The following is a 16,840-nucleotide window of genomic DNA, read 5'->3' as shown; positions in this document are numbered from 1 at the left end:
GGGATTTCAGGAGAAACCTTCTTCTCCCTAGGCTTTTCCCATGAACTTTATCATGGGGTAGGATCTGACTGAGAGTGACAAAGAGGGAATTCTAGGACTGATCTCTGTGTGACAGAGACTGGGGTCTAGTCCTGAGGGTCAGCAGCATCAAAGACTGAATGTTGAGAATAAAACATCCATGCCAATGCTCATTTTCCAGCTTAGATTACATTATTCACAAAATTACATTAATGTTGTTTGAATCTCATATCTAAGCTACTGACAGCCATACTTTTGCTGTCATACTAGTGCACCATTCTTTCCTTTGGTCAATTAAACTGCTGGCCTAATAAATGGCAGTGCCAACAGGACTGTCGTTTAAGTCCTGGAATCTGTGCATAGAGGAATTTCTGGCTGCTGTTAATGGATGGAGGTCTATTAAAGTTGAAAATCCTGCTTGTTCAAGGCCTCTCCAAAAACAGTGCAGCAAAACAAGGAGATTTAACATCCTAACTCAGGAAAAAACAAATTGTACATTGGCAGCGGATGAAGATTCTCCTTTTATTTTAAAACCTCTGTAAAATCAGAGCAATGGGACAATTCCAGCATTCAGCCAATTTAATTAGCGATTTCAGAGTAATCATGGTAATGAGCCAAGTCAGCAAAGATGTCATTGGGGTTCTTGCAGTTCAGGTTGCAAAAACATGCATTGATCCACATGATTTTCCAGGAAAACTCTGTTCCATCTGGGCATTGAAACCTCACTTCAATAGTTTTGGACTTGTAGGGCGTGCAGCACCTGTTGTCTGTGCAGACACCGCAATATTTGGGTCTATATGGGCTTTTGCTCACACATCCTGAGATGGTGTAGTTCATTGGTTCATTGGCCCTGTAGACAGCCAAACACTTCTTCCCAGGCTAAATCAGAGAAGAACAGAAAAAAAGACAAATTAATATTCATTGCTGACACAGGTAGGACACACAAACCACCTTCCCAATATTTAAAGGGGTTTGAAGCCATTAGGAAGCATTTTACTGCCCTGATCTAGAGGGTGTGACAGATTTACACATTTAGACGTATGAACCCGAAAGCTGCAAGTAGGATACTCGCCATGTAGAGTTCATGGCCGTGACCAGCCGTGCACCATCACTTATCTGCTAGCTGAGTCACAGGGCTGCCCAAACCAGCCGTGACACAGCGAACCTGGCTTGCTTTTTCTTGCAAGGACCTTTTGGCTGGAACTAAAGCTCTCAGGGGAAGGTTTTCATACCAGCACGTGGAAGCACAGGGAGGACACATTTCTGACCTCTCTGCAGCACAGTAAGTCAGTGTAGAAGTGCAGCCTGCAGAGGCCTGAATGCTGCCCAACAAAGGCTGACCCTGTGTCCAGGCACAGCTCAAGGGACACGCGAAGAAACAGTCCCCACCTTGATGTGCTTGGTGATATCCACCTCACAGGGCCGCATGTTGCACAGTCGGCTTTCCTTCAGGAGCCGGCACTGGTCGTTGTCATTGGAAATCCTGGTGGAGATGCCGAGCCCGCAGGTCTTTGAGCAGGGACTCCAGGATGAGGTGTGAACGAGGCAGTTCTTCTGCCAGGCTTCATCCTCTCCCTCGTATGCTGCAGAGGTCAGATTAACCCCACGTTACTCAGCGGGGGGGGGGGGGGGGGGGGGGCAGTTTGCCATATTAAACACCCAGCTCATTACACATTCAGGCCACTAACCCAAATAATTAAATCACAGCAAAGTGGCTCAGCATTCCTGTGAACCTCCGTATCCCACCCCCTTTGCTGCTGACCTACTTGTGTCAGACCCTCCAGCGCTGCGAGCACTTGGGGCCCGGGCTCATTTCTTTATCCCCTTCGGAGCCATGCACAAGGAGGTCCTTGTCTGGGACCCCCAGGTGCTGCCACAATACAAACAATTACCAAAGCCCATGCCGGCCGGTGCAAAAAAAGGGATGAGATCTGACCTCACCATGAAGGTTTATTTCTGAGCCCATTCCATTGATCCCCTGTAGCAGAAAGCGGTTGTCAGTCTTTGCTGGATGGCAGAGGGGCTTGGGAAGCAGCCACAACCTTTCACTGGGAGGAAGAGCAGCTTGAATAGCTCTCAGAGAGCTCGGCAGCCACTTGAAGAAAGGGTGGGCTCTGTTTTGAAAGCAGCTGGCAACCCCAGCTCAGGTTCCTTCACAGCCTCAGCCAAAGTCCCTGCTGGTCTGCAGCTCACAGTACAGCCCACAGGCAAAACTGATAGAATCTCAGCTTCATTGAGCTTGCTTGGTATTGTATTTATTATTATATTAAATGCAATAATTGCTAGTCTCACTTCTATAAGACTTCTACTTACAAGAGAAAAAGTCAGGAGAGGAAAGCTGTGTGATGCCTGTTCTGGGACACACACCATGAAGACATAAGGCCGATTTCAGTAGTAAATGTTTGGAATTTGGACCTACCTCACAGTTCAAAGCTACCAGGGACAGAAGTGAGGATTGAACTCTGGTGGCTTTAGCTCACAAAATGCAGATCAAGGCTTTGTTTTGTGCTAAAAAAATAGACCAAGGACTGGGAAAAAACTCTTACCATCAAGGAACCCAAATCCTGGTTTGCCACAAGCATCCTGTGTCTCCCTGACCTCTGTTGGGCTAGTCTGGAACACGGAGCTAATGAGGCTAATGTCGCTACAATGCATCACAGAACGTTATGAGGATCAATTTAAGACATATGGCTAGGTGAACACATCTTAAACATTCGAGACTATGTTTGAGGCAAATGGTGCCACCTCTGTGCAGTGGGCTACGTGACCCTCACTATAAACGTGAGTGTGAGGAAAGAAGATACCTTATGTAATACATAAAATAGTTCAATAATGTCATCAGTCCAGAATTGCTAAAAAGCTATACTAACACAAAGGCGATTTAGCCCAATTGGCAGTGAAACTTCCACCACAATAACTGCTTTCATGTTGTTTTGTAAGTTTGGGACTTACTAAGATACAGGGACCTTAAAATCATACTACTGAAGCAATATGACACAGAGAGAAAGCCTCAGTCCAAATTTAAACTGAACCAATTCTGTTTTCCAGTGGGTCCAGACTGAAAAAAAAAACCCACCACCTTAAATAGGACCTGTAACATCTTCAAAGTACCAGCAGATGTGTGCTTCAAAGGTGGTTTTGTCACACAAGCACACTTGATGAATCTCATGTTGCCACTAAGTTCAAGTACATCACTGGTCTTTGCATGTCCTGCCCTTCACTACATGCTGTATAGGAGTCTTTGTGCCTCCTTCACACAGACTAGGTGCCTGCCAGGTCTGGCAGTACAAGGTGATGCTTCGGTTGTAGACTCTGACTTCAGTTGCCTGATGGCAAAGGAGAGGTCCACCTCACTCCTACCCTACCTGCAGAGGTGATGTGGCGTGGAGACGTCTTCCTGATTTTCTTGGAGTCATCGCAAATCCACTGCTCGCAGCACTTCCCTGCCATCTTAATCAGCTTTGGGTTTGGGCACCAGACAAGGGGAGGACGTGAGTTTGTGCACATGGGAATACAGCCCACGGCCCCATTGATGCATGTGCAGTTGTATTTGCAGTTAGGCTGAAACGTGTCCCCATTGTTATACCTGACTCCATTGAGGACACATCCTACACCGACAATCTCTGAAAGGAAAGAAAAAGAGAGAAAGACACACAGAGCACCATTAAAATAACACTGGGAACCAACAGTGCTGATGAGTTTCTTTACCAAGCTGCTCCCTGGGCTAATGGAGCCAAACGTGAGGATATGGCAGTGCTGTGGGGTGATGTGTTCAGCATGGTGCTGAGCCAAATGTAGTCATACCATCAAGGACGCTGTTTTCATTCTGAATCACAGCGGGGGAAAAAAAATAAAAAAAATAAGTAAGAAGAATCTTTTAATGTTTCATGGAAAAAAGCAGTTAGAAAATAAAACAAGTTTTATCCACAAATGCTTACTTAAAAAATCATTTCATGGCATGCTGGTAGAAGTTATTTGCAGTAGGAACAAAGTAATTGAAACAGATATTGAGTGAAATTTGAGGTTTTCATGGACATATGAAAGAACTGTATGGGACTGCAAATATGACATAGCTCTTCACAACACCTGTACCCATCTGAAGCAGAAGGGGGAGGACAGCCAACGTAGCGAAGGAACAGCTAAAACGGCACTGGATTCCTTTATTTAGGCAGCTAGATCCCAGTTTATCACAGAACAATTTTCTCGTAAAATGAACTAACATACGTATTCCAAATCCATGAAAATTAGTATTTGATGTATATTTTTAAATAAAATCACAAAAAAAAAATCACGCTTTTTGATTGCCAATGAACAGCGATCACGTTGATTCAAAAAGTAGCAACTTTTTTGTCTCAAAGGTATGGACAGTTACTTGGAACCAGTGGCAGAAATCTTCTAATGGAAAAGTCAAACTTCAGTTTCTTGTTTGGTCACACGGAGGCAGTGTGCACGCACCAGTCAGGTTGATTAAGTTTTAAATTGGAAGTTTAAATCAGAAGACTCAGTTTTTAAGTCAGAAATGGAGCTGCAATGTGGCTGCTTCAAGGCCAACTCAAATTGAAATGCTGGATTAAAAATCTGCAAAGGCTTCCTATTTTTAGAATGAAAACATCAAACACAAATCCCTTTTTCTGCACAAAAATGAGAGTGGTTGGAATTTGAAGCACAGGTCCAGTTCTCCAGTTCATGCTGAGCTCTGATTTTGATAATGCTTCAGCCTTTGTATTGAAGAGACATCACTCAGGGCTGGAGCCAGCGCTGAGAATACAGTTAAACTTATTTTTAGAAGATGCAGATGGATTGTGACAGTTCACGAAAATGCTGTATCTCCTGGCGTTTTGCTACCAGCATACCCCTCCCAGTCTGTGTTAACTCAGCCTCCTACAGGTCTCATACATCCAGAGGTTCGTCAAGAGAACATCTCCAAACACAGCGAAAAGGACGGTGGCATGCCCTCATGCAGAACCTTGTGGAGTCTGCATCTAATTAGGCCATTTGGGAGCACATCTGTGTTCCTGGTCGCATGTGCCCAATGCCTGCCTCGGCCACCTGGGCTCAGCACCCTGCGGTCTCTGTTTTGATGGAGAGAAAAGCCAACAACAAAAGGAGCGCTGTAGTGACTCCCAGCCAGCTCTTACCTGACGCCTGGGTGATCAGATCCTGGGACACACCCCAGCATGCCAGCCCAGATACAGCCTGAATTTCCCACAGTTTCACACCATTCCCTTTCCCACCACCAGTTCCTGGCTTTTTCAGGATCTTTATTTTCCACAAATTACATTGTTTCTGTAGTCCTGCATGCACTGGATTCTCTAGACCTAGCTTTTGGCATCAAGCTGCCAAGCAAATTCCTCAGAGCAGTTAGTCCCCACCACCCAGCACAGGAGTCCCACTCGTGTCTTCATTCACCCTGCAGTCAGGGCAGCAGCTCGTGTACTCAGTGCAGTGATGCAGCCTCTGTATGTCCCAGGACACGAGAAAGGACATGTCAGCAGATCCCTTTGTGTGCACGGGTGCTGAAAGCAAGGAGAAGCCCACAGCTTTCTGTGGCAGCCAGAGACAAGCCACCTCACGTCCTAACCATGGACAGACCTACTTCGCATGCCCCTCAGCTCTGCGCACTGCAATGGCCCTCACCGTAAAACCGTGAGTATCACATAGGAGGGGATATATAGTTCTGGCAGTAAGGATGTGGAAGTGCAGATTGGGAATCCTTCCAGACGTCACTGGAGAAGCTGGAGATCAATCTTCCTACATCACAGTGCTGTTGTCACAGGAATACCAAATGCCTGTGATGTATGGGAGGACTAAAAAAAAACCTCCAAAAATATCCAGCTAAGAAAGCAAGCATTTAAATAAATCAATGTGGAGCAATGTGAAGGTCTTTAAAGAGGCCTAGGAAGGCTGAGGTAGCTTTGAGACAACATTCAGCTTGTTTTCCTCTCCCAACTCAAGGCCAGCTGTAGCGATGTCACTGTTGTCAGGTGTTTGTCTAACCTGTTCTTACAGACCTTCCATGAATGTTCCACACACACTCCAGACAATACATTTGGATGATCTCATATCCTCTTTTCCTAATCCTGGATCCTTTCTAATCTTGAAAATAACTGTTTAAGTTTACTGCTCCTTGCACATACCTCCTCTTTTTGGTATTTCACCTGTATCCTACCAAAATCTGGTCAGACTGCACTTTCTGCATGTTTGTTTTTTGTGGCTGAGCTGATGCAAAGCCAAGTTCATTTCTTATTCCACTTCCCATTCTTCTGCTAAGGAACAGCAACCCCTGGTATCATTTCTGTGAGAAACTGCCAGCTACCCTGAAGCTCTTTTACTCTTCAGACTTGCCCCTTGATGAAACTTCTGCTGATATTCTAAGTTTATTGAAGCCCACTGTTTGCAATCTTTTATCTTTCCTATGGACCAGTTATTCTAGCTATTGATCTCGCAATCGATTCTCCTCCATGTTTCTTTCCCCCTTTACTTTTTCTATTAGTACCCCATGCATTCATGGTTATATTCCAGCCTAGAAGGTTGTCCCTCTAAAAGGCTTTTTCCTGTTTATGAACCTAAAGCCATAACCAGTATGTACTACTAACTTGCTAAACAGTCGACATCCTTTCTGATCAGCTATCTGTGTGACTGTACTTGTGGTTGGATGCTTTCCCTTTTAATCATTCCCAGAGTAATGACTTTCAATCATTTAGGATGTTTATGAGCAGATCAGACTCCTTCCATGTTCTGGATCTCTGAACAAGTGAATGTATCCGTGACACACAAAACACTACCTCATTTCTTCTTCTTCTTCTTCTTCTTCTTCCTGAATAAAAGCATTCCAACCACATGAATTATGCCACAATATGCGTTTGTTATGACAGGCAGGAAGTAATCTTTCTGCTTCGTGGTAGCTAATGTGACTGAAACCATTGTAAGATTAAGGCTCAGACCTTAATTCGTCACCAGGAAAGTTTGCTAGATGATTAATTCCTGACTGTCTTGACAGGATGTCATGTGCTGTCCTTCCTAGGGACCCACTATTGGGAATAAGACAAAAGCATCCCCTTACTGTCATGGTTTTCATGTAGGCGCCCTCATCCCTAACCCACTACAGCACCTCCTCCTGTTATGGGGAATACAGAATCATCTACTTGCCAACCTGAAGACCTTCAAATGCTCGTTGCTCCTTGCTCTCGGCTGCAGCCAACTCAAAGAGCAAGAGTTTGGATGTCATTTCTCATCCAGCCAACTGCCCCGAGAATGACTACAGCTGTAAGGAAATGGAAGACGATGAATGGAGAAGCTGATGCTCAGACAGTCAGGTATCTCATAAGCTAAATCTCAACCATTGCTCAGACTGGGGAGAGCTGCCAGTGTATAGCTAAGTCAAAAATATATGTACATCACTTACGTGCACATACTCCTATTTCGTACCTAGGTCTGTCTCCACTGTAGTCGCAGTACAGGCCCCTGTGGAAATCACAGGTGTCGGCCTCCGTGCAACTTTCTCCACGCTGCTTGGCACATGTCTTGCAGCAGTCGCAGCCGTCTGTGACCAGGCTGACACCTACCGAGCACCGAGGTGGAGACTTCGGACACTCGCATGGCCACTTACAGTACTGAGTCCGCGTGTAGGCCTCTGTCATGGCAGGGACGGCAGGGGTCATGGTGGTGGAGGTCTGGGCAATGGCCTACAAACAAAGAAGCACAGCTTGGAAAGCGTTCCAGAGAAAAAGGGGCTGCAACCCCTGCGGTGATTAGTCCTCAATTAAAATCCCCCTGGGTCTAAAGAGGCTGCAAGGAAACCAAAAAATAAACGTCAATGAGCCATGGAAAGGGAGAGGTCACTGCTCCCTTGTAAACCCCTTCAGATGCCAGCCAAGGGCAAATGCTCTGCAGCTTGGACTGGCATACAAACTGCAGAGCCCCCACCAGCTGATACTCAGCCTTCCCCAGACCTTTCCTCTCTAAACGGAGGTCTCTCTCCATGTAGGAACATGTCAAACCCCTTCTGACACATGAGAGGAGGGTGTGACGGGTCCAGTTTCTGTCACCTCGTGGTGCTTGGCTCTGGCAAAGGATTGTGCCACCCCATAGCTGTTGTCCCTGTTGGTTGACAGCTCTAGGGCCTCTTGGCTACTCAAAGGCATCTTCACACAACAGTTACTGCCCTTCAGGTCAAGAAGCAAGATGAAGGTCATCGTGTTGCAGAGTGAAGGCACATGTGGCCCTGTTTGGACCCATCTTACTCAGACTTATCCATATCTGTGTGGGTCTTGCAACCAAAATGCAGGACTCCATAAATACATGAAGGCACTGTGAGCAGGCTGTGAGCCCACCATCCTTACAGACACCCAGTCATGAACCTCTGTGTTGTGACGGTGAACTGAAACGCACAGGCTTAGCACTCCATCACAGACCTCCTGAGGATGCTTTGGCCATTTCATCTCTTCTTGCAGTACTGCTAATACCGCAACAACTGCTGCCTTGCAGTGTTCTAGCACTTGGACTGGAGTATAGATGAGGTTAGAGAATGGAAAAGATAACCTTTAAAACCAGAATGTGGCTTACCAGCTACGAATATCATGACATACAAGTTCACTCACCTCTCTTTGAAAAATGCTTTGCTTTTCTCCACCCCTATAACACCACACACATGCAGTTCAGCTCCCTGACAGAGTTCCAGTCCTAAAAAATGAAGCTACACTATGGCTATAACATTTTTTAAAAAATTAAAATAATAATTTAAAAATTAACTTCAAGTCAGTCATGTATTTCCTGTAGGCACTCTGAAAACCACCCTTACCCACCCTTCACAGTGTCTAGACTACTATATTCAGCAGAAAAAATGGTCTCTGTGAATCCTGAAGTAGTCATGGGGCTCCTAGGTCTGTCTGTGATGGGCTTTTCCAGGCCTCACACTGTAGTTCCCATCATGTTACCCTGGCCCACACAGTCAAGCAACTGGGATGCTTCTGCAGTGATTTTCCACCTATGCCTTTTGGCACATGCTTTTGTCCTACATTGTGGGACCTATAAGTCAGATGAGCATAAGTGAAGCTTCATAATGTTAGTGTTTCTCACATTAGCCATGCACAAATATTTGCCAGCATGGTGAGCAAGGAAGGAAAACTTTTATGGGGAGGATGCTGCCAAGTTTCCATTTCCTGACCACCATTTCCTTTGCAAATAAGAAAAAAACCCCTGCAAGTTAATTCCAAACCTGATAATCAGATAAAAAATCTGGTCAAGGTAAATCAGGAATAAACAGAAAAGGGATTTCCTGTAACGCAGTGATGGTACTGCAGTAGGCACATTCAGGTCACTATTACTAAGGTAATGGAGTGCTGGTGTACCTTAGCGCATAGCAAAATGCACAGAGAGCAGAAGTTCATTGCCTTCTGCACTCTCCAGTCCCTGCAGAGCACACTCTGGATGACATTTAACAGCACCAGCTGTTCTTGTGGTGCAGGAAGGGTGCAAACCAGCCCAGTGACAAAGCAGAGTTGTGCCTTTTCCACCAGGATCACTGCACAGAAAACCTGAGCTGCACATGGGGGTCAAGCGGGGCACAGTAGCTCAGGCACAGAAAAAAAAAAAGTGATTATTTACAGGCTATCAGCAGCAGATGGAACATGACCCTGCCTGGGCACATGTGGTCCAGAAACTCTTTCTGGTGACAAGGTGTGAGGGCTGCAAAGAGTAAGTGTGGAACCTTACAAAGTTCAGACAAAGAAAGTCAAGATCCTGAAATTACTAAGGGAATCCCCTCCATTCCTGGCTACCTTGTACTGTACTATATATTCTCCAGTGTTTTGTCCTCTTTACAGTTTCAGATGTCTCAAACAAAAGGTTTTTCACCACTTCTGCATGAAGAAAATGCCTTAACCCAAGACTTTGTGGGGAAAAGCATCCCCAAGAATTAAAGACCCACAGCCGATGAGCTGGATACCTCTGCAAAGCTCTTTTATTGTCTTCTACACCTTCTTTGTTAGCAAACTTAAATTTTACTGAAGTACACTCCTGAGCCTTCTACTGCTGTATCTGAAGGTGTATTTAAGTATGTCAGTAATTAGTTACCCTGTATTTAGCGCACAAAAGTGTTAACACATTGCTAATCATTGCCAAACAGGCAATGTGTTTGCTCTGGGCATAATTCCCAATTCCATTAAGGCCCCCTTTACAAAGAGCTGGCCTTAAAGTTGGCTTAAAATCACCTTTAAACTCATGTTTAAACTAAAACATACCAATATAATTTACTCCCACTTTAAGGCTCCTTGATGCTGCCAAAGTTGTTAAAAGAGGAACATTCAGATCAATGAAAAGCCCTGGCCTTTAAACAGTAGTATTTTTCATTCCACTCACAATAATTTCAGCAAGGTGCAATAATCTGTCACTTGAGAAAAGAGGCCTCTTCAAGTGCAATAAGCCTATTTACTTGGTTGCTGATCATTAAAAAAGTGCTTAATAATCAAATCCAGACACAGAGAGAAAAGTCACACAGCTATTTAAAGAGCACATTGCCACAGCCCAACCCTGTAAGTAAATCCCTTCACAGTCCCTTGTTTCGGTTGTCAACAGGAGCAAGCGAACAGCTTCTACTCTGTGTAGATATGAAAGGTAAGAAAGTGTTTGTGAATCAACACACAGTAGCAAAGAGGAGCCCTACTAGTCCTATGGGTTTAGTTCATATGGAAGGACTGAGGCTGAATTCTTGTAAAGGATTGGGGTCACTAGCTGTTGTGGTTCTCGGATGTGCCTGCTGAAATGTCCTGTGGTGTGGCTGAGTAAGCTACGGGAAGGACATTTAGTGTGGCCTACATGAACACCTTTAAATAATCAGTGTGAACAGGAGTCAAAATACTCTGACTCCCCTATTTCACAAATGGGGAAGGAATGGAGAGGTGAAAGTGGCATCATGTCTTAGGCTCCATCAGTACCCAGCCAAAACCTAACCGTTGGAAACTGTTGTCTACTGGACACTAGAACAAGTGCACAACTTATACAGCTTCCAGGCCTTCCTCCTCTCCGTTCCTCAGTCCCTCAGTTTTGCTATGGGAGAAACACTTGGTAGATTTATGAAATTCTTGTCTTTTCCTTTTCCATGGTCAGCTGTCATCACTGGGATATCTAAACCCCTTTGACAAAGTCGTTCACCCCTACTACTTCAATGTTGCAGAACATTTTGGGCTATAGACACTTTCTTATTAATACGTATGATGGTTATGTCATCCTGAATAATGTTTTATAAACACCACAATAAAGACAACCCTTTCCACAGGTGCTATCAACAGGAAATCACATTGTAATGGTATTCATCAATGGCCATACTTAACTAGAAACAAATAAACAAACAAACAAACAAGCCCCTCATGTAATTTAAGTTTTCAAGAATCATGCTTTCATGGCTAATATAATGTATTGGAGGACAATAGTTTTGTAAGAAATCCAAAGTGAGAGTGAAGAGAAACTTAACACCAAGAAGCACGGTGGTAGGGGTTTGACAGGTTTATTTTAAGATGTCAGAAAGATAAAAGAATGTGCCTGCTAGCAAATGAATTTTTCCAGGTACTGATAATTAACTTGTTTGGTATAATTACTCTTCAATCTTGGGGTCTGCAGATCTGTTATTTTGGATGCTAAGGAGAAAATATTCCATCACAAGTTATTAGTGAGCTCTAATTTTGCTGCTTTTGGAGGTACAAGCCTATTCTCATTAAATGATGAAGCCTTTCTCACCGTGCCATGACTGATAACTCTCTATTAAAGTTGCTCCTGATTTATGCTTGGTAAGCTCCAAAATTACTTTCTTTCTGAATCTGCAAAGAATACTATTTCACTAGCAACAATTTGCATCTGATTTCTGTATTCACATTCAAGAGGAGAGAAGGACAAAATAAAAAATGACTCACTGCTTGCCATGGCCACAAACTCAGTATTTTTAGTAGCCGTCAGTTTTACTATGCAAGTCTTAAAGATATAAAATGGATAGCAGCATTTTAGCAGCATGTTCTACCTACTGGCAAAGTCTATTTTCAATTTGTCAGAAAACACAAATTGTAGGTTTGGTTTAGTTTTGAAAACTGGAAAGACCAAGTTACGGTGTTGAAATTAGCGTATACAGTCCAAATTGCAAGCCAGCCAGATATACAGCAGCATTTTTACATGATGCATAAGGAAACCTCCAGCTTTGCTTTTAAGCAGCAAAGTCCTAGATGCATTGCAATATACTCCTTTGCTTCCAGTTCTTACACGTGTTTAAAAATATATTCATGTGTATTGATTCACTGTTTCAGTGCCGCAAGATCTCACTCTTAAAGCCTTTTTCTTTCAAGTATTTTTCTCATTATGATAAGCTGGGTGAAGGTGGGGAGAAGCTATCCATGTTCTTCCTTTCCAGTTTATTACTGGGAAAAAGTCCAGAAAGGACAGTGACTTCTAAATTCAATTCCTCTGGCTGTTGGCAGAGCTGGGGAAATGGTTGTGGGAAGCTGGCAGATAGAGGTCTGCTCAAACCACTGTACCTCATCACCTCCTGCTGTTTTCACCCTGGTGGTAATTTGTTCTAAAAGAAGGACTTTTGAGCTCACTCTTAGCTGCACAAGCTGTGTTTTGCAGGGCACATGCCAGTGGGTGGACCCCTTTTAATTTCCCACAGCAGAACACATTAAAGGAATATTTTTAACCTACAGTTCTGAGCAAATGCCAGCCTTTCTGAGCAAATGCCAGATGTCACTGATGGAGGGATACAACGTGATCTGGATTATCTCCTGTCCTGCATCTCTGACACATTCACAAGAGAAAACGGTCAGTGAGGAAATCTTTATTAAAATGTCCTTCTTACTACTGTGTGATCAAATCAGCTGATTTGCAGACTGACCCAAACATCCTTACTGGTGGGTGCTCATGCATCAAGGCCTGAGAGCATCGGGTTGTCACTGTTTAGAAATAACTCCAGATTTTGCAGTTCGGCTGTCCCAAACAGGGACACTGCAGTTACAAACACCACTTTAAGCAGGCACCGAGAGATATATCTCCCAGGAAAGGCTTGTGCGTTTGTACTGTCTCTCTGCCAGACAACACATCTGCTTTCTCCTGGTTCCACCTACTGGCTGAACTGTTTAGACAATACAAGAAGAAACGCCTGTAGAGCCAACGCCAACACCACGTACCACCCTAAATGTTCCCATTAACCAAAATGATTTCAAAAGGCATCCCAGGACACTCAGATCCACACTCACACTGTTGCAAAAATCCTAATGCTAACCTGATGTAGCACAGTTCACAGGGGAACACAGTGCCTGGAGCTTAATAAAGAAGCAGAAATGAAAAGACCAAATGAAATAGAAACAATCTATTAAATAAAGCCACATACCCTTCCATCCCTGGGCAAGCATAGAGATTGCTTAGTTTCATCTCAGAACAGACAGAGGTTAACAACTCCTAATGCATGTCAGGGAGATGGACGCATTAGCAATGAAAACAGGACCTGGCTTACATCAGTGGGTTTAAACCAGGCCCTCAGGGTAGAGGTTTTTTTCTCGATCTTGCTAAGTTGGAACTTCTAAGCTGAATATTCGCATTATTATTACACCCACAACAGATGGGTCAACAAAAAGCCAGTTCTTACAGCAAGATCAGTAGTAATCACTGTACTATCAGGACTTCCTCCCTGTTACACTCTTGCTACAAATCCCTAAGTCCCCATGAATGCTCATGAACTATCACAAGGTAACACTAGTGACAAGTAAGCTAGCATCAGTACAGAGATATAAATCAGATTCTGCAGGACATGTAATGGTAAGAGGAAAATATGATTATTCAGGGCTCAGCTTCCTCAGAGCACGCATGAGCTTCTAGATACCTCATTAAAATTGATCCCAAACATGAAATCTCGAGAGCATACTGTAAGAAAACAGACTCTGAACCCAGAAAATATAAGACAGTTTTATAGATGTCAGGTGCCAGCGGGATTTATTCTTGCTGTGCACTGTAGGCTGAGCAGAAAGGAACATTCTGCATGAAGTATAACATTCAATAGCCTAAGAAAATAAAATATCCACAGTGAGTCAAACATCAATATTTCTGTGGATCTATGAGTGATGAACAATCAACTTCCAATAACTTTATTTTGGGAAATGTATCTGTGGGAAGAATGTAGGCAGATGTTTGGAACAGTTTAGACAATTACAGAGTAAAGATTGCATACATTCACTTCTTTGCCAAAATATTGCTTATACTGGCAAACTCAGCGTGGCACTCACATTTTCTTCACATTTTTCCACAGAGTGTTCACAGGGAAAGAACTTTCCTGTTAGAAAGCAACCTGATGTTTCATAAGTCCCATTTCATATTGAAAAGTTTCATGCTGTCCAATTAAGAGTAGCACTTGCTTAGAACCGGGTGACCTAAAAATGTTTGGACACCATTAACAAATTGACACTGCCACCACAGACTCCACTAATCGGGATGTCAAACAGCCTAGTTTCTGTGCTCTAAGAATATTTTAATGTCTTGCACTGCACATGTTCAGTTTGTGCAGCTAATGAGCTCATCCAGTGAAACTAGCTTGAACTAGAGTTTGAAAAGTAAAAGGGAACATCTGGAGGAGCGATGGGGAAAGTTTCCAGAAGGGACAAGCAGACAGACTTCGATTTTAGGAAAGTGGAAAGTGCATTTGGACCATACAAGGTCATAGGGTTACAAACCGTCCTAAAACTGTACAGAATGATGTTGACATACGAGCCACAAGCTGGAAACAAAAGCAGCATCACAGTTCCAGCTCTGAGACAAGAGCAGACTGCTTGGGCAGAGGTTTTACTTTGCAATTAGCCACGTTCAGCATTTGCTTATTTCAAGTCACAGCCTTGAAAGCAAGAGGAAAGATGCCTTCTGTCCTCTTACTCCCTTGGGGACACTCTGTCCCAAGCTGGGCAAAAAAGTAAAGTCAAATTAAGAATCTCTACTACTATTATTTTTTTCTCCCATGGTAAACTAGCACAGATTCCATAGCATTTCTCAAAATCATCTTGGTTTTCATGATTTTTCTAATAAAACCAGAAATTTGCATTTTCAAGTATCAACAATTTTCTGTTTCTGTTCCAATGCAGAACATTTTGATGTAAAACAACTTTTCATTTTCGCTAGTATTTACAATCTCAAATCTGAAACACTTGGCTTGACCTAATACCTGTACTTCCCTAGAGCTGCTGATGAACTGACAAAGTGGCGCATCCCTACTCCTCTAAGTAGTAGTTTTCCTCCCAAGTCAAGTTTCGACTGTTACTCCCCCCAGCTTTGCCTTTCCAAGTTGATCACTTAATTTTCCAACTGTCAAAGCATCCTCCTCCTTGAAAAACCATACTAAGGGCTAATTACCTGCTCTCATTTTGCCACTTTGTTTAGATGGAATATAGAAAAGAATCTTGGTGAGATCTCAATAGCTAATTCACTTTCTGAGCTATGGTTTTGAACCCTCACTTTAAATGGGATATAAAGGAAATGGCAGTACAGAGGATAGCAACCAAGATGGTCAGAGACCTAAAGGTCATGATTCATGACAAGATGCTGAGGGAGCTGGGCTTGGGTAGTCTGGCAAAGAGGTTAATGACTGATCTAGTATCAGTCCACTCTTCTCAGTGGTAGCAGAGGGTATACTAATGGGCAGCAGCCATAAAAACGTAGTTGGGGAGGTTTAGTCTGAACACGAGGAAGGCAACTTCTCCACTCGAAGAGCAGTGCAACACCATGACAGGTCATCCAGGGAAGCTCTCAAATCTTCATCCTCAACTGTTTGATTAAACACCTCCAGAGGACACTGACAACCAGCGTTCCTGCCAGCCTGTGAATACACACCTCTCCAAAACCACACATGGAATAAAGAATCATAGAACCAGTTAGATCAAAAAAAGACCTTTGAGATCATCAAGTCCAACTGTTAACCCAAAATTGCCAAGTCCATCACTATATTATGCCCCTCACTGCCACATTTACAGTCTTTTAAATACCACCCAGGATGGTGACTCAACCACTTCCCTGGGCAGCCTGTACCACTGCTGAAGTGTTGCAGCACAAGCAAGCTATCAGGCTGCAACAAGGCGTTGCCATCAGTCAGATTATGCTGTCCCTCCTTCCTCCACACTGCTGCTCCTCCATCCAGCCCACACTCCTCAGGGCTATTTAGCCACCTGTCAAGAACGAGCTACAGCTGCACATCATCCATGTCCCTCAACCCACTGCCTTGGAGGCAAGGCCACGACTGCAGATTATCAGTGTTAATCAACCCATAGCTTTCAGTCCTCTACACTTGACCACCCTTTCAGTGAAGAAAATTTTTCTAATATCCAATCTAAACCTCTGCTGAGGCCATTTCTTCTTGTCCTGTCACTAGTTATGTGGGAGAAGAGACCGACCTCCACCTCACTACAACCTCCTTTCAGGTAGTGGTAGAGAAGCAGTAAGATCCCTCCTGACTCTCCTCTTCTCCAGACTAAACCACCCCAATTCCCTCAGCCACTCCTCATAAGACTCGTGCTCCAGACCCTGCACCAGCTCCATTGCTGGTCTCTGGACACGCTCCAGCACCTTTACATCCAGTTCAGCCCAAAACTGAACACAGTATTCGAGCTGCAGCCTCACCAGCACCGAGTACAGGATGATTACTGCCCCTGTCCTGCTGGCCACACTGTCTCTGATACAGGCCAGGATGCTGTCAGCCTCCTTGGCCACCTGGGCACACTGCTGGCTCATGTTCAGCCGGCTGTCAACCAGCACCCCCAGGTTCTTTTCTTCACAGTTTTCCAGCCGCTCTGCCCCAAGCCTGCAGCTT

General features: G+C 44.0%; 1 protein-coding gene across 2 annotated transcripts in view; it reads right to left on the bottom strand.

Moving 5' to 3' along the window:
- Window positions 1-526: 526 nt before the first annotated feature.
- CCN4 (cellular communication network factor 4) overlaps window positions 527-16,840 on the bottom strand; it is a 38,556-nt gene continuing 22,242 nt past the window's right edge. For both annotated transcript variants that reach the window (XM_056332578.1, XM_056332579.1), the window contains exons 2-5: window positions 7,424-7,703; window positions 3,392-3,641; window positions 1,408-1,609; window positions 527-897 (exon numbers count right to left, since the gene is read on the bottom strand). In XM_056332578.1, the coding sequence (XP_056188553.1) occupies window positions 598-897; window positions 1,408-1,609; window positions 3,392-3,641; window positions 7,424-7,703 (1,032 nt within the window). In that variant the 3' untranslated portion in view covers window positions 527-597. The remainder of the gene's footprint in view (window positions 898-1,407; window positions 1,610-3,391; window positions 3,642-7,423; window positions 7,704-16,840) is intronic.

The sequence above is a fragment of the Falco biarmicus genome, chromosome 3 (assembly GCF_023638135.1).
Source record: "Falco biarmicus isolate bFalBia1 chromosome 3, bFalBia1.pri, whole genome shotgun sequence".
NCBI classification, from domain to species: Eukaryota; Metazoa; Chordata; class Aves; order Falconiformes; family Falconidae; genus Falco; species Falco biarmicus.
This window is presented reverse-complemented; position numbering and strand designations above follow the sequence as displayed.